The sequence below is a fragment of the Micromys minutus genome, assembly GCF_963924665.1.
Source record: "Micromys minutus genome assembly, chromosome: X".
Classification (NCBI taxonomy): Eukaryota; Metazoa; Chordata; class Mammalia; order Rodentia; family Muridae; genus Micromys; species Micromys minutus.
The window spans coordinates 78341395-78366885 of NC_137970.1; the positions used below are offsets into that span (position 1 = coordinate 78341395).

The 25491-nt window shown below is 35.7% G+C and overlaps 1 protein-coding gene across 1 annotated transcript in view; it reads left to right on the top strand.

Moving 5' to 3' along the window:
- NRK (Nik related kinase) overlaps nt 1-25491 on the top strand; it is a gene marked incomplete at both ends in the record, with an annotated part of 89820 nt that overhangs the window by 47073 nt on the left and 17256 nt on the right. Inside the window, 15 exons of the mRNA XM_080910157.1 lie at nt 518-608; nt 3113-3243; nt 5509-5563; nt 6901-6979; nt 7462-7637; nt 9258-9321; nt 9765-10938; nt 13342-13440; nt 15876-15943; nt 17406-17530; nt 20055-20152; nt 21349-21463; nt 21710-21950; nt 23131-23419; nt 25132-25300. Coding sequence (XP_080766283.1) covers nt 518-608; nt 3113-3243; nt 5509-5563; nt 6901-6979; nt 7462-7637; nt 9258-9321; nt 9765-10938; nt 13342-13440; nt 15876-15943; nt 17406-17530; nt 20055-20152; nt 21349-21463; nt 21710-21950; nt 23131-23419; nt 25132-25300 — 2974 coding nt within the window. The remainder of the gene's footprint in view (nt 1-517; nt 609-3112; nt 3244-5508; nt 5564-6900; nt 6980-7461; nt 7638-9257; nt 9322-9764; nt 10939-13341; nt 13441-15875; nt 15944-17405; nt 17531-20054; nt 20153-21348; nt 21464-21709; nt 21951-23130; nt 23420-25131; nt 25301-25491) is intronic.

Below are 25491 nucleotides of genomic sequence, written 5' to 3' on the forward strand. Positions count from 1 at the left end.
CATGAGGTCCTCAGTAGTAGTAAATGGGCTGGAGCCAACATGGTAAGCCAACACAAATTGTACATGCTTTAAAACAAGTTTCTATATTCCCTCATATTCTAGGCCTACAGGCCTCACAAGAAAATGTTTTGGACTAAACAAATGTTTGAATAAGAAATAGAACAAAATAGTTAAGATGTCCAGATCTTTACTGTCATGCCTACTCAGAAATATAGAGGCTATAAAGGAGGATAAGGTTTCGAAATCTATATAAATATTACTTTTCGGTGTTCTTTTTCTTTCATGAGTAGTCTAGTATATTTTCCTTTCCTTATAGCCAAAAGCAGTATTTCTGGGAACTGGTTGTAATCATTCCAGCCTAAAGAATTTTGTTTAAAAAACCAAATGTGGACCATTTTTCTTAACAAAAGTGTTTCCCCCAAAAAACACTTTAAAGCACTACCAAAAAAAAAAAAAAATGGAAAAAAAATCTCTATTTAGATACTTACCAGACTTTAAAATATGTATGTATGCACAGGGCTTAGCTCACCTTCATTCGCACCAAGTAATTCACCGGGACATCAAAGGTCAAAATGTGTTGCTGACTCATGAAGCTGAAGTCAAAATAGGTAAGTTCCTTCTTGCAATGGGTTACCTGAGGCAGAGAGCTAACACAACTGCCTTGTAACATCAGTGCCAATATAGTTATTTAGGTTTTCTTGAAACTTTGTTTGGCAGGGAGATGGCCTGAAAGTAAAAAAGGAAATGACTAATTATTTCTTTGAAACTGCAGATAAACAACTTGAATTATGATGGAAGTTTTGCTTTTTGGTTACTTATTGGTTTATACCATGTTAGAAATGGCAGCCAAATATATTTCAGTGATTGAATCATGGTAGGTATCAATTGTTTGTAAAAGATTGCCCATGGGCTGGAGAGATGGCTCAATGGTGATGAGCACTGGCTGCTCTTCCAGAGGTCCTGAGTTCAATTCCCAGCCACCACATGGTGGCTCACAACCATCTGTAATGGGATCTGATGCCCTCTTCTCGTGTGTCTGAAGAGAATGACACTGTAGTCACATAAAATAAATAAACAAACCTTAAAAAATGTACAGAATTCCTGTTTAAAAGATTGCCCATTACAGAGCCATACTTTGAAGAATATGAAATAGCTTTCAGTTACTAAAACATAGTTTTCCTATTTGCATTTATTTCTTCAAATTTTATTGATCAGAAGTGATGCCTCAGTAATACACAAACCAAATCTTGAATTCTCCATTTTCTTACTAAATAAGCAGAACCAGAATAGAGATTTTTGTCATTAATTACAAATATTTTTATTGAATATTTGTGGAACAAATGAGGCAGTAATTATGTGTCATGAAATAACAGTAGTTTTGAGACAATGCATCATGTCTTGAATGCATAAACTACAAAACTAGCAATATAATTTTCAGAAGCTATATGGAAATACATAAAATGCATAAATGTTCCACTCAAACACACAACAGTGATATCTAACTCGAAAGCTAGATGTGTGCTATGTTCATAAGCTTTAGTCACATTGCTGGAAACCCCAACTATGTGTAATGCGTAACAAAAATTACAAGTACAGAGTAACTTAAATATCTGTTTCAAAGTCTATTCACTTAATGTTAATGTTCTAGTGTTAGCTTAGAATTGAATCAGGCTTATTTGGCACACAATCTGTACACATTTTAATTTAGATTTATCAACTAACATGTTTTAAACAATATACATGAACAGAATATTTCAGAAGGCAAACAACATGATGATAGCCAAAAAAGTGGCATCAGAAAATACATTGTAAAATGATAATAATCTTCATAATATCTTCCTTGGGTGATTAAAGAAAATACACATTACTGTTGGGTTTTCTTTTGAGTTTTGTCCTTTGTTGCTGCTGCTGTTTTGAAACAAAGTCTGTGTAGCTCCTGTTGTCCTAGAACTAGCTATGTTGGCCAAGCTGGCTTTAAACTTGACGATATGCCTACCCCTGCCTCCCTAGTGCTGTGATTAAAGGTGTGCCCCACCACACCTTTCTTCATTGTTAACTTTTCAACTCTTCATCTTATCATAAATTTCTTTACCTTTTAAAAACCTGTATTTACCATTATTTCTTCTAGATTTTACCGATTTTCTTTCCCCCACATATCTGTGATATACCAGTTTATGGCCTTCATAGATATTTCTTGGCTCTTAAATTTGGCTATTAGAGAGAGTGAGAACATTGAGTGATTATGTAAAGATAAACTTTTGTAAAGTCCAGATAATGGAAGTTTACAGCAAAGAAAATTCCTCAAAAATATTTGAAATATTTCTTCCTCTTCTTCAATGCTTTCTGAAAGACTACCTTAAACTGTTAATTTCCCTTCATTTTTCTTTGATTCCACTAAATTATTCAAGCTGCTTTTCAGTTATTTTGTTCACAGTCTTCCAGATTCCCAGAAACCATTATAAATTTGAAAATTTACTTCATATTTCATCCCTGCCTTATTGTTTTTGGAATCAATAACCCCAGTCTACTTCAGCATTTTCTGTTTCTCAGGATACCATCCTAAATATTTTCTTACAATGTATCCCACACAAGAATGGGAAAATAAACTTTTTTCGAATAAGGCTAAGCTATGGATAGCCCAGATAATAGTTATACCTAATTCAGGAGATATCTCTAGTAAATTAACTTCAACTAGGAAGCTCATTTTTCCTTATCAGTGGGATTGGAGTTTCCGATGTCATGCATGAGGCTTCCTCGCTAACTGTTAACAAAAATGACATTGCTAAGATGTGGCTCACAGCTTGTTGGCAGGTCCAAGCTCTCTATATGCCATATGCCACATCTTAGTAACCAGGGAAACCTTAGTTTTAATATTCATGATAAACATTTATCCAAACCTACATTAAATTTATAACAGTGCTGTTGGGTCTCATTCCAACATAAATAGCAGCTAAAGCTCATTTCCCAGTATTCCTGGAGAAGACTTCATGGTAAAGTTTTTCGGGCCAGGAAGAAAATTTGTTATCCATTGTGGCTTTTGTATTGCCTTTCCAAGTTAAAGCAATAACTTACTGAGATTTGTGTTCCTGATTAATTATTTTGACATATGTAGTGGATTTTGGAGTGAGTGCCCAAGTGAGCAGAACAAATGGACGGAGAAATAGCTTCATTGGTACACCGTACTGGATGGCCCCTGAGGTGATTCATTGTGATGAGGACCCAAGATGCTCCTATGATTACAGAGTGAGTATAATAATTCAGACAGGGAGGGTTTGAATTTGTGGGAGGGGTGACTACATTTATTTTATTTTTTAATATTTATTTTATCTATGTGTATGTATGTGTCCATGTGAGTGTACCCAGACATTATGTCCAGGAGTCCATGGACAGAAAACAGTTTGAAATTCCCTGGAGCTGGAGTTAAAAATTATTTGTCAGCCATATGACTATGAGTGCTTGGATCTGAACCCTGGTCCTCATGATCAGGCAATAAGTGCTCATAATTACTGAGCCATCTCTCCAGCCCCAGCTTCATCTAAACTGAATGATAAAAGAATAAAAATTAGATCTTCCTTTAAAGAAACACAATTAATCAGAAATACTAGCCTCTATTTCCATATGCGGTTTCATAGTATGAATAAGAATAATATTTTCTAATAATGAAGACAAAGTAGAACATTGGCACTGTCTCAGAATCAGGAGGGAGTATCTAGTTCGTGTTGTTGGCAACTTCTTTATAAAAATATATTAGATGGTTTCAATCAGAATTTTAACTTCCAAGAACAGAGGAATTTGTAAACTCATTGAAATGAGGCCAAGACTGGGGCCTCAAGACTGCAATCTCAACTACTTAAGCACTAAGACAGGAGTATTAAGCCTGGCTGAGCTACAAAATGAGTTTTAGGTCAGGTTTTTATCACAATTAAGAGTGACAAAGAGGACTGATGATAAAGGTCAGTGGTAGAAAGCCTGGCATTCATGAAGCCGTAAATTTAATCACCAGTTCCACACATAAAGAATGAATATAAAGCAAATAATTAATCCTTATATGTTAAAAAATAATATTTTCATTACTTGGTGCACTGGAGACAATCCTTGGCATTTGGTTCACCTCCAAAACCACAGAAAATCAATGGAATGTGCTGCATATTAACATTTCTACTGAAAATTCTATTTGAGATGCACATGTATACATACATGCATACAACTGTTTATTACAACAAGTTAATATGAAAGGGAGAAAAGCCCCCCATGTGCTAAAAACTTGAAAAAGAAACCTCACCCAACTGTCAGTCTTGTTCTGTAACACACAAGACTCAGTATCTGAAATGGATCAGTTTAGATTTCATCTCTTTGTCTTTTCCTCCAATCCTCTTTGCTTATTATGTAAAGTAATTATTTACTGAGAGCCTATTGCAGGTTTGCCACTATACTGGAAGCTAGGAAGATGACGGGAATAAAGTTCTTTAACTCATTTTGTGCATGGTGCCATGCTTTGTATCTGTATAAATGGTACAGTCCTCTAAGAACTTTAGCTCGTTGCTTTTATTATTTAATCTCAAAATAATTAAAAGAAACCTATGCTTGCAATATCATAAAGAGCAAAGTTAAGCTATCTGTAAGTGGAGCCTCTAAAACTTAAGCAAACTATTTTAAGAGTCAGCCAGCACAGCTAGGAGGGTGCCCTTTACCCTTTCTTAGAGCTACATTTTGTTTAAGTATGGTCTCTGTGCTCATGCACCTGCCTGCATGTGTGTGTGTAAACACACACATGTGGAGTTCAAAGGACAACTTGCAGAAGTCAGTTCTCCCCTTTCAAAATGTGGACTCTAAGGAGTGAACTCCATGACACAGGATTGGCAGCAAATGTCTTTACCCACTGGACTAACTAACATACCAGCCCCTTTTCCATGCTTTGAAAAACCAAGTACAGCTAATAACAGAGAAGAAAGTTTATGAGACCTTCCTAGTGACCCTAGGCTCCATTGATTATATTCCAGGAGCTATTGAAATATGTATCTAATAATTACTAAGAAATATTTCATCAAATATAGTTAATATGTAGCATACTTTATATATTAATGTTTAATTTATAAATTGTTAAGTAAATCTATGTCTATTAAAGATACTTACATTTATGCGTACATATATGTGTATATACATGCATATGTATATGCATATAAATCCTGTGAAGTAGGCACTATTAAGACACATTCTACATTAAATAAAATACACAGAATTAATTCACTCTAATCACATATTACAGATCTTAATATTAAGACTTCATTATGAAAAGCTACTTTTTCTATAAAGTGCAGCATGAGTAGAAATGCATGCAAGATGAACTTACCTCATATCATTCCATATGAACCTATGCTACAGTGAAGTGCTGGCTAGTCACAAACTCAAATCATATCTTTCTATAAACATAGTCTATAATGAAACTTTGTGACTCTTAATACTAATTTCCCATTTTAATAGGTATCTTGCTACCTTTTTATTTTTTAGAGTGATGTGTGGTCTGTGGGAATCACCGCTATTGAAATGGCTGAGGGGGCTCCTCGTAAGTACAAACTTTTGATATGTTTGATGTATTTCAGAGTTTGTGGAACTGTACTGTACAGTCTGACTCTCTGGATTATGATGCTACCATTTGTAACACTTGGCTATTATTTGGCTACACGTGTGTCATATCATGTACCAAACCATAAATGGTAATTTTTCATGGATGAACAAATGGTTTTGTTAAAAATCATCCAATTATAAATATATGTTCTATGTCTTGTTATTTTATATTTCTTGTGTCTTATCTTTGATGTCTGCTTCTCTGTTCATCTCTTCAAATTCAGAATATGATACTTGGCATTAATTTTATTTTAAAATTTTAAGTCATAGAAGGAAAAGGGATTGAAGAACAGACTCATAGTGGGAGGGCAGAAGAGTTTTGCATAGAGATTGCAAATCACAAGCTTCTTTAGGAAAGATCCTTTAGGGCCAGGCGATTCTGAACCCACCAGGAGATAGGCTATCCTGCCTAGAAACATAATGAGGATGGCTTTAGTCATAAGCAGCTCTAGATCAAACATTTCTCTCACCACCATCCTTCTTTGCCTGGAGTATGAACTCTGCATGAAAACAATACTCAAGTTAACTGTATTCTGGGTTACCATAATTATCATCTCAGAAGGGATAGTTTTCCAAAACCACAATTATCACATGGTGTCTTCCAAAATTTAAGTAAGAAAATTATCATCCTTTGATCTTTTGTACATTATCAGGATCTCCCAGAGAAAAAGAAAGAGATGGCAGAGGAAAACCTTATCAAGGACAGGGTGCTTTAACAATAGAGAACTGTACCTTTTGGATATCAGGGCCTTATTTAGTTATAGGTGAGGACTTAAGCAATATGGGGACGTTTACAGCAAGGCTGGAAGATTTATAGCAGCTTTCAAACACCATAATAACATAGGGCATACATTGAAGAGATGTGTTTCTTAGTTCTGCCTTTTTGTGTTGTGTATATGTGTGACAGTGTGAATCTTCTGCCAGACACAAAACAGATTATGGACAAAACCTTCTCCTGTACACCATAATAATTTAATTTCATCTGCACCAAATATTTCCCCTTCCCCTTGATATTATATAAAGTAGTTTTAATATTGTTCACCATTTTTCTAAAACCAATTTATATTTTTTATTGTTTTGTTAGATGGGGTAATGAAGACACTGACTTAATGTTGCTATTGAAATAAATTTTGTTGTTAGCTATTATACATTTATTTATCTGTTCATCTCTTAAAGTCTGTTTAGCAGGATATGTGGATGAGGGTATGGGCTGAGTAGGTGGGCTCTGCAGTTACTCTTTATGTTCTTCCTAAATGTATCTGTTTCCCTTAACAGCTCTGTGTAACCTTCAGCCTCTGGAAGCCCTTTTTGTTATTCTACAGAATGCTGCACCTACTGTGAAATCCAGTGGATGGTAAATAGGACTTTTAAAAAATATATTGATTTAGTATTTTATTTTAAAAGTTTTTATTAATTTGATGATTTTTGTTTCAACATAGATTTAGCTGAATCTCTTTGCATGTATTATTTTACAAGCTTATTTTATACTGTTTATCAGTACCTTCTTTTGGAATCATAAGCCACATTTAATCTTTGAATTGCCATCTTATTACATGAGCTTTGCCATTCACCTGCTGCTGTGTTCCTCGAACTTTCTAGTATTGAGTAGAAAAGTCTGTTGACTCAACTCCTATTTCTGAGGTTTCTTTGACATCATTGTATCATGTATATTGTTAAGACATGGGATGCTGCCTAATTGAAAAGACAATTTTAGTTCTAGCATGTCTTTCAGAATATTTGTCCTTGGGAATAGCTCCGGAGCACAGTAGGAACAGCACAGTAGGTAAAAGGTGCCTTTCACCTCTACGTTTTTTTTTTTTTTTTTTTTTTTTTCAGGTCCCGTAAGTTCCAGAATTTCATGGAAAACTGCATGATAAAAAATTTCCTATTTCGCCCTACATCTGGAACCATGCTTCATCACCCATTTGTCCATAACATAAAAAATGAACGACGCATTGTGGAGTCATTGACAAAGCATATTACTGCGATCATTCAAAAGAGAGAGAAAAAAGGTAGAGACTACAAAGTTTTGTATCATTCAGATAAGATATGGGATCATACATATATTACTGCTCTTAGTTTTTAAGTTCTTGTTTAAGGACTAAGCTTTGTATGGTCATGGGGAAGTGCTAGAGAGTTGGGTCAGCAGATAAAAGGTCCTAAGTTCAGCTTCCACCACCTGTGTGTCATGGCCCATAATTATCTTTAATTCCATTGCAAGTAAACAAGTAGATATGACATATGTACGACAATCCCAGAGCCTTTTGGCATGATTTTCAGTGCTGTATGTCACTAATCCTTTTGATTACCTATTTTGTGAGCATTTATCTAGGAGGTAATTTAGCTATTCCTATTATTCATATTTATAAGACACAAAGCATCAAATTCAAATAGAATTTTGGATTGTGGCTATGTCATTTTAAGTGAACTTCTAACTAAAGAAATGTAATCAAGTCTTTGGAGATAAATGTGTTCATAATTGCAAATTTAATAAATTAGTTTTGAAATAATTTGTATATACCATATGAAGCTCGTGATATGTCCTAATCACTTACTGATCTCCAAAGTGATAAGATGATTTTACTCAATGTACAGAAAAACATACTGAGGAAGCTCATATTGCATATTTTATAGAAATCTATGCATTTAATTTTAGGAACTGTAGACAGGGCCCCATGTATGGAACGTGAAAACAACAGAAAGCATGCTAAGATCAAATCAGCTTTTGGAATGACTTTTGCTTTTCGAGTCCACAAAATGCTGTGTCCTCTTTCTGAATGGGGAGCTACAGGGTTTGTTTATGTGCCTCTGATAATAATGTTATGAGGACCAGCATCATTCTCAATTTGCTAGAAGAACATCACCCATAATTTGCTAAAATCTAGAGGTGTAAGATTTCAAAAACTGCCACCTACAAAAAAGGTCCCATTTAGTTGGCGACTTCTCCACAAATGCAATTATAGCTGTCCTCAGCAATTTAACACAAGGAATTGGAAGAGTCTTTTTGCCTTTGTAGGATGCCACATTTCAGTGATAATAGCACAGTTCACAGCGAAAGCTGAATGCAGTAAATATATTAGATATAAAACAAGCAAAGGTAACTGCTTAGAACCCAACATGTAGATCGCTCCTCTGTCAAGGTAGGTTACCTAAGGGAAAATCATATAAACAATTTCAGGGGCAAGCCAAGGTATTTATGGCACTCCAGGCTTGGGATCTTACACATAATTAAACCTCTCTTGGAGCAGAATGAGGACCATCAGGGAGCATATAGGGTAGCTCAAGCATTCATGATTCTATAGGTCAAATCCACATCATCAAGTGATTCTTGTCTATTTTTTTCTTCCTTTTATCCCATTTGATCTTTTCTCAACAGCAGCCATCAGAGTGCTAAGATTTTCTTCCTTATGTCCAAAGAAATTAATCTGCCTGAAGTATCTCTACTGTGTTTTAAAAGTCTGCCTAGGGAATTGTCAACATCACCAGCAAAGTATGCTTGGAGAGTTCTCTTACTTCTTACCTTCTTACCCATAGTAATTCACTCTACATCCTGAACCACAGAAAGTTGCGAACTCAGTAAAGTGACCAAATGCTGGTTTTACATTACTTCCTTTTCTTTTTTCACACAAAAGGTACACCCGTGGTCCTTGAAGCAGAAGAAGATATTAACGACCAGTGCATCACAAGGAGATTCAGGTGTGTTGAGAAAATGCAATTTATAATTAGATGATACCATGTTACATAAAACAGCAGATTTAATACTATTGCCTTCCATTCAAGATGACTTAATCCTATTTGGTAACACACATACACACACACACACACACACACACACACACACACACACACACACACAAATACTTCTTTGAGATATTGTGAGAAAACATTGAGAATTTTTGTTACTACTCCAAAATGACATATATCAATAGAATGATCAAGCAGAATACCAACCTATAGTAACAATTGAATCCATCGGCATCATTACACATTACCTACAGAATATGTCAGACATTAAAAGAATGAGTACATAATTATTTACTTAGTTGGTGGGTCTATTAAAAAAATTAAAGCAATTATCAGGCATTACCTAGTTCCAGTGAACACTCATTATATGCCATTCTTATGTATGCTTATTTTAGAGGACCTTCCTGCACTCCTGAACTTCTAAGAGTGCCAACCAGCAGCAGATGCAGACCACTCAGAGTCATTCATGGAGAACCCTCTCAGCCAAGGTGGCTACCTGATGAAGAAGAACCACAGGACCAAGAATTTCAACAACTGCAAGAGGCAGCCAGAATGTTCATGCCCCTATATTCTCAGGACAATACACCTATGCCTTTTCAGAAGCAGGCTCAGATACCACAGCATCTACCTGAGACAGTTCAGGTGGTCATGCCAGTACAGGTACAGGTTGAAGCAGCAGCGTCTGCTTCTCTAGTTACAAAGATTCAGGAACCTTCCCAACTAAGCAAAGCAGCTCAGGAGCTCATGTCACCGCCTACTCAGGATAACAAACCTAGTTCTCCAGAGGAACAGGCCCCCATACCCAATGAACAGCAGGCCCAACATGATGCCTTAGAACCAGAACATCCTAAAGATTTGGACCAGGTGCCAGAAGAATTTCAGGGGCAAGACAGGGCATCTGAACAGCTAAGGCAGGGCCATGCTGCTGACCAACAGCAGGGGCAGAATCCAGGTCCTGAGCAGCATCCAGAGCAGAACAGGGAACCTGAGCAAGCTGAGGTGCAAGAAGAGGCTATTGAGCCTCCACAAGCTGAGATTGAGGATAAGGAACCTGAGGCAATACAAGTGCATGCCCAAGTGCTCCTGCCTTTATTGTCCCAGAACCATCATGTACTCTTGCCTCTTCATTTGGATACACAGCTGCTAATTCCAGTAGGGGAGCAACATGAAGAAGCCCCTCAAGCACAGGCCTGGGACCTAGAGGCCTCAAGGGCAGTTGGTGCGGTGCAAGAACTGATTGAGGGACTATCAAGGGACTTGCTTCGAGCACCAAATGCACCAAATGTGTGTATCTCAAAACCACTTGGTCCACTACAAATCTTTTTGGAAAATTTGGCTATAAATGCCTTTTACACTCAACCAGAGCCAGTACAGAAGAAAAAGTCAAGAATGTCTAGGCTAAAGAGTGCAATAATGAAAAGGCTAATACCCAAGAGGTTCAGGGCAAAGGCATTATGGAGAATTGAAGATTATGAATTCTCAGATGCAGAAGTCAGCAGGAGGCGGCGCCATCGTAGATGGGAGGAGATCTTTAATCAGCATGAAGAGCAGCTGAGACAAGTTCAAAATGTAAGAGATTTTCAATATTTTTCCTGAGTGAAAACTACAGAAAAAAATATGCAAGCTACTTGCATATTTTCTCTGCAAATCCAAGTGAAACAAATATTCCATGTTCTATCAAAGATTTACTAATTTGCACTTCAAATGAATCATTCTGAAATCTCCAGATAATTGTGATCAAAAGAGGAAAAATTGCTTTAATAATACAACTAATGGCTTAATGTATCTCTATAGGAGTTTGGCTTAATTATTAGGGTTGTATTTTTCTTTGTTTTACTTTTTCCAAGTATTAGCCAGTAAAAGGATAGCATACAAACATTTAAAATAACTATTTTGACTCTTGAAACATTTGTAATTTAAAATTCCAAAGTTGGCTCCATTTTTTTATGTCTCTAATATGTAACTTTCTGGGGCTTCAGAGATGGTTCAGCAGATAAAAGCATTTACTGCTCTTGTAGAGGACATAAGGTCAGTTCTCAGAAGCCCACATGACAGCTCAGAACAGCTTGTAACCTTCTGTCTTCCATGGGTTTCTGCACACATGTGGTACACATGAATTAAAGTAGGCAAATACATCATTTGAAGTTTCATATCTGTTATTTCTTGCTGTAGAATGGAGAAGTGCACTAATTGTGTGGATTGCATTCATTTGTACTTTGGGATTTTTAAATTGAAGTTAAAATCAGAACAAAAAGTAAGGGCAAGAAAGATTGCTCAGAAGTCAAAAGCACATGGTCTTTCATGGGACTCAATCTCAGTTCCCAGTACCACATGACATCTAACAACCATCTATAACTCCAGTCCTGGACAATCTGATACCTTCTTCTGATCTCTACAGAAACTGTATAGGCATGGTGCACAGACATACATGTTGTCAAAAATACCCATACAAATAAAATAAAAGTAAATACATGAGACAGAACTCATTTCCAAAACACTTTGTATATAGTTGTCATATTTATGACTTGTCATCATAATGTGCCCATGCTTTTATGTAATTGTTCAATGATGTGACAGCACAGACTGGGAAATAAGTGGAACTTGACTTCTCATTTTAAAACGCTCAATAAAACTTCAGAGCTCCCAGATGTACGTGGATAAAATTTGACAGGCTTTGTTAAATTTTATCTGGCACTATTAATTTGACAACGAATAGTTTATAGGTTTAATAAGCAAATTAGTAAGGTCAGTATAGGTTAGGAAAGCAGTTGTTTTCTAATAATTTTCAGTATTCATTTGTATAAAAAGGAAATGTTATATGAAGCTTAGTTAACCACATCCACTTAATAATAACTGATGTGGTAATTACAAATGAACCTTTCCCGAATATCTAGATAAGCTATAATTTGGGTTTGTGCACATTAAGTCAATTAAGCAATTGGTAACTTCCTGGCACATTTACATAAGAAAGGATTTTAAAAAGTGAAAGAGGAATGAGCCAAAAGGGCAAATGGACGCATCCCTCCGGGAATATAAAGAGATAGAAATCATATATGTTGGAAACCATGATCTGTGGCCAGAAATAAGGTATATAACTTGCTAATGACTATTCTCAATGAGCTCTCTAAACCAATTAGAGCTAATGGGATTTGCATTAGTGAACAAGACTTGTATTTATCTTGGAAATATGCCCAATATTAGCAGCAGAGAGCATAGTTACTGCCATTGTTTTTAATGTATATTTGAGAAGCTACTTCAAAACAGAAATAAGTCAGTTAATAACTGTTAGCCATCCTATAAGCCTGGGTTCTCACATAGACATCTATATACTTATATATGTATTTCTTATAGAAAATAAAGGAAATAAAATTCTTTCTACTACATAAAAAGTCACAGTTCTTTTGAAATATGTGAAATTTAATTAGAATTTATAGACATGTCTGAGTGCTTTGCCATTACTAGTAAGTAAGATGCATATATTTTCATTATAATCCATACATGGAAGAGATAATAGTGCTTGATTCATTTGATTGAACAGTTTCTTAAATTTCGAAAGCTTAATTTAGGAGGAATGTTTGTACTCATATCACAGATCTTCCTCTCCTTAGGACAAAATTTTGGAGTTCTAACAGCTTACTAACTGAAAAGTTAGGTTGTGATTATGTGTTAATCAAGCATTAAATCAAATTCTCAATCTGGATCCTCAAGATAAGCTTCAGGAAACTAGCAATTCACCCAAAAACGTATGCACATGTGTGTCTATATTTAGTTTTTATGTGGGCAATTGGTACGTTTCCTCAGATTTTAAATTGGATCCTTAACCAATAAATTGTTAGAAACTGCTGGTTTAAATAATTTTAAAGTCTTTGAAAATTATTCGTCATGGTTACAAAATAAGATGATTCTGTTGTTCTTATCACTTGCACACTCATAATGATTTAAATATTTATATTATTATTTTTTGTTTCAAAGGACAGAGATGATGACTCATCAGACAATGATGAAGTGTTTCATTCAATTCAGGCTGAAGTCCAAATAGAACCACGCGCTGCAAATCCTACAGGAAATGAGGTAAAGTTCTCAATAAGAGTTGTTATGACATTAATAAGTACCTAGAAAAGTGCCTCTTCAACTTAATGGTCTCAGGATCCCTTTATAATCTTATATATTGAGAATTCTGTAAAGCTTTTCCATTATGTCATTCACTATCTAACTTACTGAAAATTAAAACCAAAAAGGTATAAGTACATGTAACATTGAAGTAAATATACATGAAAAATACTTATTTTGCCCAAAACATTATTATACACATGTCGTTGTCTCCTATTTTTTGATCCTTTTAATCTGTCTTGTTTAATGGAAAACAGCTGGATATTCATAACTACTTCGTAATTTAAACTGTGGCCATATGTTGTTTTGCTTGAAATATATGTGTAAGAGCTGGCTTAGTACACAGAGCTGGCTAAAAAGAGGAATTTGGTATAAATTTTTCAGATAATTGTGACTGTTGTAGACTTTCTTTCAGAGTCTCCTTTATATACTTGTGCATATTTGTTGGTAACATGCCCAAAGTAGACAAATAATATCTAAAATAATATTAGTAAAATAGTGTCTATCTATAAAAATTCATTGTCCTATCTTGTACACTGAATAGAGATTCCATTTACACATAATTTCTAAAATCATCTATTTATCAGTTGGAAAACATCACTTCACTGTGTATATAGATTCTTCCAAATGTTTACATTCCGTTTCACAATATCAGAACAGCATTTTAACAGCATTAGCAATGTTTACCATAAATGTAAGTGAGTGGTCCTAAGTTGTCAAGTGCTCACAGACAGATACTAATTCACACTTTCTATTTTTCCATTGAGAGCTCGTGTTTTTATCATTGCTGGCAAGTGGCCTCACTTTTTTTCTTCAGTTTGCAAACTTATTTAATTTAAAATATCTAACATATACCCGTAGTTCACGTAAGAAGGCTTTTCCGGAATTTTTTTAAATATACGATTTCATATTAAAATGTGAGTAGCTCATTGTGGAATATAATCATGCATCTTTTACCTTGATTCTGTCTGTTCCTGATAGACTATTTATCACAGATCTAAGTCAGTTAGTCTATTATTAATTTGCATGAAAATTTAAATAATTGCATGTCAGGATGACTTTGGCTTTGATGACCACAACAAATAATGGATTATTTACAGCACATATTTGGGACTGGGGTTGAGTTCACTTCTTATGAAGAGATGGTAGCATTATCATGACTTGGTTTGTAACAGCCAACATTCCCAATTCTTCATGGTTACTAGAATTATTCAGTATATAAATAAATAGCCCTGACTTGCTTCTTGGCCCTGCTGTCGTGGCAGTACATACCTGTAGACTCAGCTACAGGAGAAGTAGAAGAATCATTTGAGCTCAGAAATTTAGGACAGCCTTGTAACATAACATAAGGAGATCTAAAAAAATGAAAATAACAATGCAATAAAATAGAAACTTCTTGAGACAAAGTTCATTCATAGAAGGCATAGAGTAGATTGGTATAATGCCAATTATCCACCTGAAATTCGAAAATGATTATTCAGGAAGATGCTTACCACCCATTCTGAAAACATCTAGTTATAGTTGGAATTTCTCATTAGCAAAACCTGAAAGACTTACTGTTTTTCTTTTCTCACCAATCTATCTGTTGAAGTAAAATGACAATTTAGAAAAGTCACTTCATAAGTCAAACTAATATATGAAGGATACGTTAAGTTTCTAGAAATTAGAGGGTGTTTGTCTTTTTTCAATATCCTAGCTTTTTAAGTACATGATACAATTTCCTCTCCAAAGAGTCTAGGTGACTTTCTTATTACATGTCAACTGGTCTATTGGGGGGCCATAGCTGAAAATTACTGGGAGTAAAACGCTGATTATGACATACATTCTCAAAGAAATTATATTGAATTTTGTATATGAGTGTTAACCTTAGAAAATGTAAAGTCAGTTTAGGAGGGTGTGAGTTTGAACTTCAATTTTTTTTTCTGGTGTGTGTGTGTGTGTTTGTGTGTGTGTGTGTGTGTGTGTGTGTGTGTGTGTTTTGCTTTCGAGACAGGGTTTTTTCTGTATAGACCAGGTTGGCCTCAAACTCATAAATCCTTCTCCTGAGTGTGGGATTAAAGTCTTGCTGCGGCACAACTGCCCAAATGATTTTATTTTGTAAAATTTTAGAAGAGCCATTATCCTTCTGTGGGCTAATGGTTACTCAATACTAAAAAGAAAACTTTGATAACATATTTTTAAGAGTCTACTTCTATGCTAATGTTCTCAGAAACCACCAGAAATTATTGTTAACTAGTTCTAAGGTAACAACTATAAAAATAAGTTCAGTTTATAAAAATTGTGTTTTAAGTTAGATATTTTGGAAATGTGTGAAGAAATTTATTTTTTAATAAATTATTAACTCAAAAGAATTTATGATAATAAATTCTATCAATCTATTGCATTGTATCTCTAAGCTCCAAGAGAGATCGGCTCCTATACCTTGCAACGGGAATCGTGCACATCGTGTGAAATTTTCTCCAAGGTATGTGTTCCTGTTTTCAAATTATTTGTAAGTAACTGTGAGTTTGAAAAAAACAAAATTTTGTTTCTTTGACAATAATTTCTGTATGAAGTCAAAACTCAGTCATCACTAACAGGATGACTATTTGGAAAAATTGGCTTTTATTTAAAAACCTAACTGCAGAGAACCAATAACAAGATCTTCCAGTAACAGTGCTCATATTTGGTCCAAGTGACAATTCAATAATTACCTAACAATCTTAACAATTTAGTAATAGAAGTGATCACAGTAAGTTATTTAATACTATCCATTTTGCAGTAGGGTTTAATACTTGTCAGGTGAGTTTTCTCACAAGCACAACATAATAAAAGAGAAATTACTCATAAATGCAGAAGCTAATGCCACGGAATGGGAAAGCCATAAAGTATTCTGTGGTCACAATTAAATATATGACTCATTGCCCTATATATAAGATAGCATATAAATAAGATGACATATGCAACATAGAAACTATGTAGTGTAGCTTTAATCTCTGTAGCATTCTTGATTTCAATAATTTTCAAAGATCGTGGTCCATAAGTCAGGTTTCTGTTTGAAAGACAATTTTGAAAATAGACTAAGCTCACAGTAGAGAGAACTTTAGTCTCCATGTTCCTTAGGTCAGTCATTGAGTAAAGATATTAAGACAGGGTCAGTGAGGTGGCTCAGTGGGTAAGAACACATCATTTCAAGCCCAGTGTTGACCTGAGTTTAGTTCCCAACATGCAAACAGTCAAAAGGAGCAAACCAAATTGTCTCTATGTCTTATGCAATGGGACCTTTTTTTTTTTACTTCTAGTTGCTCATGTGCGCGCGCGCACACACACACACACACACACACACACACACACACACACACACAAACAGAACAAAAATGTTTTTCATTGAATATTTCATTTATTTACATTTCAGATGCTATCCCCTGTTGGCCCCTTTCCTAGTTTCCCCTCAGCAAACCCTCTATGCCATCCCCCAGTGTAGGGGAATTTCAGGGCGGTGAGATGGGAGTGGGTGGGTGGGTGGGGAAGCATTATAGAGTCAGAGGGAGGGGGAGGGGAAATATGTTTTATTCAGTGTTCTAAATAATTTTTGTCCTTAAGCAAATCAATTTGGACTTACTAATTATAAACTCACCTACTATAGTAAAATATTGATAACAAGGCAATATAAGTGAACTAAAAATCCAAAGTAAAGATACTGTGCAGTATGGACAGATGATAGAGAATTCATATATAATAAGCATAACCATATGACATATTGTTTTTTAAATCTTGTGACTTTATATCTTCTTATAACACTTGTGGAAGAAATTTTTTTTTCTTTCTTTGGTTTTAGTTTGAGTTTCTTTCACAGACCTCTTTAAGAGATGAAGACAAAACTTCCCAATATGCTCATTATGTTTATAAACACACCTTTTTTAACCCTTTGGTCTCTGTAATTTTAGTGTCTGTGAGGAGCCTGATTTGGAAGAAGCTTGTCAGCCCATGGACATCAGACCGAGGAATCCCCCAAATCCTCAGAATCTTCAGAGGTGTTCCCTAAATCGTCAGAATTTTCAAGCAGAATCAGGTGATTCAAAACTGAAAGTTTCAACATAGGCCTAATATTAACAGTTTATATTTCAGAAGTATAAAAGAATTTCAAGAAGGATCACATGAAAATGATATGTAGGCCACATAGTATTTAGACAAGACCTTGATTTGATTTGGTGTTTGAGTGATCGTGGGACCCCTGAAAAATGGAATTAAACATGAAATAGATAATGCATGAAACCTGTAGAGGCCATTCTTGAACTAGCCAAAGTGTAGTAGGCTACTTTTATGGTATTAAGTCAAATAATTGTGAGGATAGCTTTTCTTGTTTGTTATTTTTAAAGATTCATTTATTTATTATATATGAATACACTGTAGCTGTCTTCAGACACACCAGAAGAGGGCATCAGGTCCCATTAAATATGGATGTGAGCCACCATGTGGTTTGTTGGGATTTGAACTCAGGACCTCTGGAAGAGTAGTCAGTGTTCTTAACCACTGAGCCATCTCTCCAGCCTGAGGATAGCTTTTCTCTGTCAGTTGATTTCACCTCTTGAAAATATGACATGTACAATATTATATATTTATAAAATTTTACAAACTTGTGGCTTTATTCAAAATACATGGAAAATTAATTGATCACACAATACTAAGATACCTTCTAAAACTGCAGTGTCATTTTCAATCAAACAGTGGTGTTCATTTCAGAGACTTTAAACCTATTTGGAAACATTATGAAAAAAATCAAAAACTGTGCAGTGGGTCATAAAACCTCGCACTTTTAAGTATGCAAGATATGTTTAACTAAAGGACATTTCCTCACCAGCCCTCACAGTATTTATTTTAAAAAAAAGTTAACATACGGGTTTGTGTTAACTGTTTATATTATAAGGGATACAGAAGACCAAATATTCAAATATCTGAATTTTAAAACTTTAGTCCAACTTAGGAGAGTAATATAATAAAACAGTTGTTTTCGTTGAGTATTTTCATAGAGAAATCCTGTTTTGAAAAGATCAGGCAAATTTTTAGGAATCATTTTCTTCTGTTTTGGATCAGCTATAAACTTGCTAATAATAATAGCAAACACATAAATTTTATGGTCCATTCACTTGCCTTTTTGAAATAAAATAATTCACCAGTATTGATAAGCAGAGGAAGCAGTACTATCTCTGCAAATAATGGCCAATCCTTTTTACCTCTGAGACTCTGTTGTGTGTATGGCATGGATCATGTGAGAGTCCTAGCAGGTCTGACTTCCCCATAGAGGAAATCATAGAACTGTAGGCGCGCCAGAGAAGTCACTGCACACTCAACCTTTATTGTTGCTCTGCTGCCACTCTAAAGTATTACTTCCTGAATAATAACTAGAAAGGTGACAACAGTACTAGAGGGCAAGAAAGCACATTTCCTGACATGGAATATAACATTCTCAAAATATAACAGCATTCACAAATGCAAAGGGGTTTATTTTAGTGTCTAGACTCTGGTTGTGTAAAGTTAGTTTACAGATGGGGGGTGCGGTGGTATTTAATCTTAATGTCCCTAGAAATAAACATTCCTGTGAAAAGCATTCTTATAATGTTTGCCTAGACCTCACTAATTTGGGGGTCTATTAAATATTTGCACTGAATTTTAAAATAATTTATTATTTACTACAGCATAGTTTTCAAAACCTATACTGATCAAAGTTAAAGAATTTGTATTTTAAATAGAAATGTCATCATATTGGACTTGTACTATCCAATGTGACAGTAAATAGCCACATCACATGTGATTATTAAAATGATGACTGAAAGAAAAATTAAGTGTTTTAACAGTCTATTTCTTGGGTGCACTGGCCACATTTTAAATGCTCAGTAGCTAAAATGTCGATTGGTCATGTAGGATAGAACAGATACAGAACATTTCTATCACTGCAGAAGGTCATTTCAGAAGACATTACTATAAAGTTTCCAGTTTCATTAAACATAGTTAAATTTTGTAATTTTTATTAGTTCAGTCTTCATTTTTATTGAACTATTTGGGAATATATTAACTGGATTAAAACTGGGGAGGTTTAATTTTGCAGTACACATTCAAGAGCTTTTCATCTTCAGATTACATCTTGGACCTCTTTCCTACTGGTTAGTTTGTGTGAACACTGGCTCTTTCAGTCTTGCCTCTTAATCTTTTGATTTCTAATGGGTCTACATGCTTTCTAGCCTTACCGTCTACCCTCTTACATAGATTCTAATGGGTCTACATGCTTACTAGCCTTAGCGTCTACCCTCATACTTAGATTCTAATGGGTCTACATAGATTTATCAAGTGTATACTACATACTGAAGACAAAAAAGGCCTTGTAGGTCTATAGCATGACCCGCACTTGAGCCTGCTGCTACCTTTGAAAGCAGAACTCAGGAATCGTGGGCACATGAGATTTTAAATATAAGGTGATATTTCTGTAACTGAATTACAGAGCATGACCAAAAACATTGAGCTATTGAATTGCTCCACTACACAAAAGAAAACAATTGTTAAATTTCTGATGTTACTAATGTACTTTTGACATTCCATAGAATCATCTTCTGAGGAGGAGAGTCCTGTAACTAGGAGGAAGTCCCAGCCTTCGCCACCTTATTCTACAATTGATCAGAAGTTACTGATTGATATCCATGTAGGTTTATATCATTGATGCACTTATATCTATATTGAACGATTGTGGTTTGACCTTTTCTTTCTGACCTTCCAACCCCAAGGCTAGGGACTGGACAGATGGCTCAGCATTTGTTTCTCTTTCAGCGACAAGGGTTTGTTTTCTAGAATTTATCTGATGATCCCCAATCATCTGTAACTCCAGTTCCAGGAGACTTAAGACCGTGATCAGGCTTTTGCATGTCCCTGGTATACACAAGATGCACATACCCACATAGAGGCAAACACTCATGCACATGAGGGGTTCAGAGTTTAAATGTTGCTGTATCCGTCTTTATAAAAACATCACATTGTTGGGCAAGTATTCAGGGTATAAAATTTGCAAGTTAAAATTGAAATTTTAACTTTTTTATCAAAATGTGTTGATGGAAGGTGCTGAAGGTATAGCTTGGTGGTAGTGTGCTTGCCTAGCGTAATCAGAACTCTAGCTAGGTTCAATCCCAGTACCACACGAAACAGAAATTGAATATATAGGGAAGAACATTGATAAATGGATACATCCAGACTAATCTATGACCAGGAGGTATCAATCACATTTTCAATTTTTGCTTTATAGTATTTCTTAGATGATGAGACAAATAAAATATTAGTGAAAAATATTGTTCTCTAATTGTATAGTAAAAGGCCTCCCGAAATATTTTCAATGTGCTTTCAGATCATATTATTTATTTTTCATAATACCCCTATTCTATCATACATATATCTATACCTACCATAAGAATTGCATTTGCCTTTGCTTGCTTTTTGGAAACATTTGAAATAATTTAAGATAACGTATGGCCTATGCAGACAAACTGGAAAAAACAACCTATGTATTTCAAGAGCTATACCCTAATCCCAATGTTAGGATCAAACAAAAGGAAATAGCTGACTTTGTCTAGAACATACTGCCTGGCATCAAAACCAAATGTCATTTTGGAAAGTTCTGCTACCTAAAAAAGAGAGAGAGAGAGAGAGAGAGAGAGAGAGAGAGAGAGAGAGAGAGGGAGGGAGGGAGGGAGGGAGGGAGGGAGGGAGGGAGGGAGGGAGGGAGGGAGGGAGGGAGAGAGAGAGAGAGAGAGAGAGAGAGAGAGAGAGAGAGAGAGAGAGAGAGAGAGAGAGAGAGAGAGAGAGAGAGAAAGCTATTAGAGACAAACTTAACCTTTCTTGTGCACACAGGTTCCAGATGGATTCAAAGTGGGAAAAATATCACCCCCTGTGTACTTGACAAATGATTGGGTAGGATATAACTCACTCTCCGAAATCTTCTGGGATGATTGGATACTCCCTTCACGTTCTGGCGCCGCTGCCGCTGCCACAGCAGCCCCAGCTGCAGCCGCCCCAGCCGCAGCTGCCCCCGCTGCAGCCGCCGCAGCCGCCGCCCCCGCCGCAGCCGCCGCTGCTGCCCCTGCCGCCGCTGCCGACCCCGGCGCTGCCGCAGCCGCCGCCCCCGCCGCAGCCGCCGCTGCTGCCCCCGCCGCTGCTGCCGACCCCTGCGCTGCCGCCGCTGCTGCCCCCGCCGCAGCCGCCCCCGCCGCAGCTGCTGCTCAGCCACCTGTGGAAGATGGTGATTATGTTGAACTCTATGATACTGATGCTAATACTGATGGTGATGAAGAAGCTTCAGATGATGCTTATGAAGATAACTCTGACCATGCTGATGGCCATGATGACTTGAATAACCAGGTTGATCAGGCAAATGGCCATGATGGTGGTGACGACAATGATGCACCTGTTCAAAATGAAGATGATAATCGTGGTGCTGTTGCCAATGAGCCAAGGTTGGATCATCTCTCTTACTTTACAGGAGATGCTTATAAATACATAACTATTGGCATATTTGGTTTATTTGAAATGCGGCATAACATTTGAGAAATGATGACTTGTACTTGCATAGCTAAATGCTATGTATTGTAATTTAAATTTTTCTAACTTAGAACACTTCTGAATTTAATATTTATATTATAAAATGTATATGCAATTTAAATTCGGTTATTTATTAGTTTCTTGATAACAAAGACTTACAAGGTTTCTTTTAAAATTAATGCCACTAAACCTCCCTTTCCTATAAAATCACAATGAGAAATGTGGTAAAAAAATGAAATATTCTACTACTATTTGCAAGTGTAGTTAAGCATTTCTCAATGAGTTGAGATCTTGTCATGTATATGATCAACTTAATATCATCTTTGTTCATTTAATGTATGGAGAAGTTACAAAAAGATCTTTCATATTTTCCCCCAAATAAATAATCTATAAAAAAAGTTCCATTCTCACACAGCCTTTCTGTTATGATCACAATAGAAACATATATTTAATATTGTATTCTATGCAAAACAAGGTACTGACATTTTAAAATAGTATTTATAAACACTTATTAAGTGATCCTCTTACCCATTCCCTAACATTTGAAACCTATATTACATGAACTATCTGAGGAGAGAGGTTGACCAAAATATTGTGTATAGCAGAGCTGTTGGTCTATCTGTGGCTAAGTGAAAGCACGTGTTCAAATTAGCATGAGCAAAGATGAAAGATTCTAATATCTCCATGGGGTTGATCATTACATGTGACAAAAATTCATTAGTCAATTATCTATTTGAGAAAAATTAGTATTTTCTGAAGCTACCCAGTTATGTGTCCCTAACAACAACAACAACAACAACATGTAGTTCTTTTTCCTCTGTCTCCACAATGATAACACAGACTTAACAGTATTGAGTATTGGCAAAGCATTGGGGAATTTATCATGTCTATAAGACCAAAAGCATTTACAACAAGAAAAAATATTTCGGAACATAATGTGTGTTTGTGTGTTTGTGTGTGTGTGTGTGTGTGTGTGTGTGTGTGTGTGTGTGTGAGTGTGGGTGTGTTTGTGTGTAAAATCTCTTTCTCCTTTTGTGGCTTTGATGAGTGTTTGTATTAAATGGCCTTCTTTGATTACTTTCTCCTTGTTATCAGGGCAAATCATCCCAGAGGAGGAATCTTGAGGAACGCAGGTAACGATGGACAGCAGGGGGCTTTCAGAGCCTATAGAGATAATGAAGCCAGAAATTACCCTGAAGCTGCTGGTGAAGCAAGGGCGGCCTTTGGAAACCAGGAAGGAGATGAAGCCCGTATGGGTGATCAAAGCAGTAACAGATACAGGGAAGCCAATGGAAGCAATGAAGAGAATGGAGCATTTGGAGTCTGCAGAGATGGTGCAGGAATGGATCAACATGTATTCCCAGATTTTGAAAATGAACAAGAGGTAATGAATATGTACTCCTCTTGTAAATGTACGTCAGCACATGATATGTAATACTGCAGGATTTAACATTGATTATAACCTTTTTCCCTCAAATCCTGAAATTATTTAAATTAAACATACATAGGATCTTTACTACCTACAATTTGATGGTGCCTACATACTCCCAATGCAGAGAACCTGATTTATTTTGTTATTTTATGTCAGATTATACACTTGGGATAATATTTCAAGGTACTGTCAAGATTCTTTATAGCTATAGAATACAAATTCTGTAATTTTCATGTTAAGTATGCAAATTGCTAACATTTTGGACACGTACAATATTGTGCAACCATTTGCTTTATGTATTTATATAGCGCATAAAGGGATAGATTTCATTATGGCATTTTCACACATACTTAGTTTTGGTTGGACTTCCTCTTCTTTCCCTTCCTCTGCCCCTTAATTGCCTCCATTTAACTCTTAAGTCATGTGTATTCTCTTGACCCATTTTCCCCATAACTATTCAATAAAATCTTTCTCCCTCTCATTCATAATTAACTCCAGTTCTATACTGGAGAGAGAGAGAGAATGGATAAATTAAAATCTAGGACATGTGTGTTTCATAAATAATAGGAAATATGCTTCTGCATAGAATTGTATCCATTAATATAATAATCTCCACACACATACAATAAATAGAATTGTCTTTGTGACTGAATAGAATTCTATTGTGCATATGAACATGGCACATTTTTTGTTTGTCACTTCTGCTGCTAGACATATAATCTGGTACATTTTTTACCTTCCTGAATAATTAACTCCTGATTCTTCCTCTGGCATTCAGAGTTGATAAAATCTCCATATATAAAACATAGTATTGCCATGTTTGGTAACTTTTATCCTTAAGTACCTACTCCTTAAATGGAAACATACAAGACTTATAGTGAAATATGCTTACTCTAAGAATTTTATATTTTTTGGTTCTTGTATTTTGTCTTTCATCTTTTGTTTATTTGACCCCCACGACCCCAAAGTTTCTTTTTACTATCAGTTTTCCCAAGTCATGTGTTTTTTTGCTGTATTTTGATCCCTTTGTTTGTTTTGTTATAGTCTTAGGATCAGGGTTTATCTCTGTAGGCCCATGCAAGCCTGGAACTTACATAGTTCAGGCTCAGGACATCAGCCTTCCATGTGCCAGCATTATATTCTCGTGCCTGTGCCAAGAGACCCAGCTCTGTAGATATCTTAAACTAACAGATGCAATACCCCAATGTTGCACTATGTTTTTTCAAAGAAACTATTTGGCACATATACTTGGGGATCAGATTTCTTTCAAGCCTTACTAAGATCCTATACATACCAGCTCTCTGACCCAGACAGCTTGTGATTCAAGTTTTGCTTCCTTATATTTGAGTCAGAGGCAATGACAATTTATTGTGTTGTGGTAACTGTTCATGGAGACCTATAATTAAAATTACTAACACAATACCTGATCTACTTTCACAAAAATTACATTGGAAATTGTACATTTGACAATTTAATGTTCCTTCTATTTCTTCCTTCAAATTATATCAATAATAAATTTTCTTCTCAGATGATACTACTGAATATTTTTAGTAGATATGGACATTTAAGAATGTATATATTACAGATTTTGCATTTAAACGTTCAAGTGTCCCATAGCATTGTTTCCAAATATATTAAAAGTTGGGTCTTTGGTCTCCTTTTAGGAATCAGATGGTGGAACTGAGATCTCAGATTCAAGTGCCATGGAGATCACATCCTTTGCCCTTGATAGTGAGCCAAACAATATAGCAGAATCAGCAGCAAGTTTGGGTTTTCCTATCAGACGCTCATCTCCCAGAGGTTCTGTTTCTGATGACATGGGGAGTGAGATCTGTGAGTATTTCTGGTGTGATCTTTCAATGCTGGATGCTTCTACCATAATTCATGATATGTGATGAATCAAAAAGACTGAATATCCATTTGGCATAAATCAAGATTTATGCATCCTTTAAAAAATTATTCCTTGAGCTGGCAAGAAGACTCAGCAGGTAAAGGAATTTGCCACCAAGTCCAACAAGCTAAGT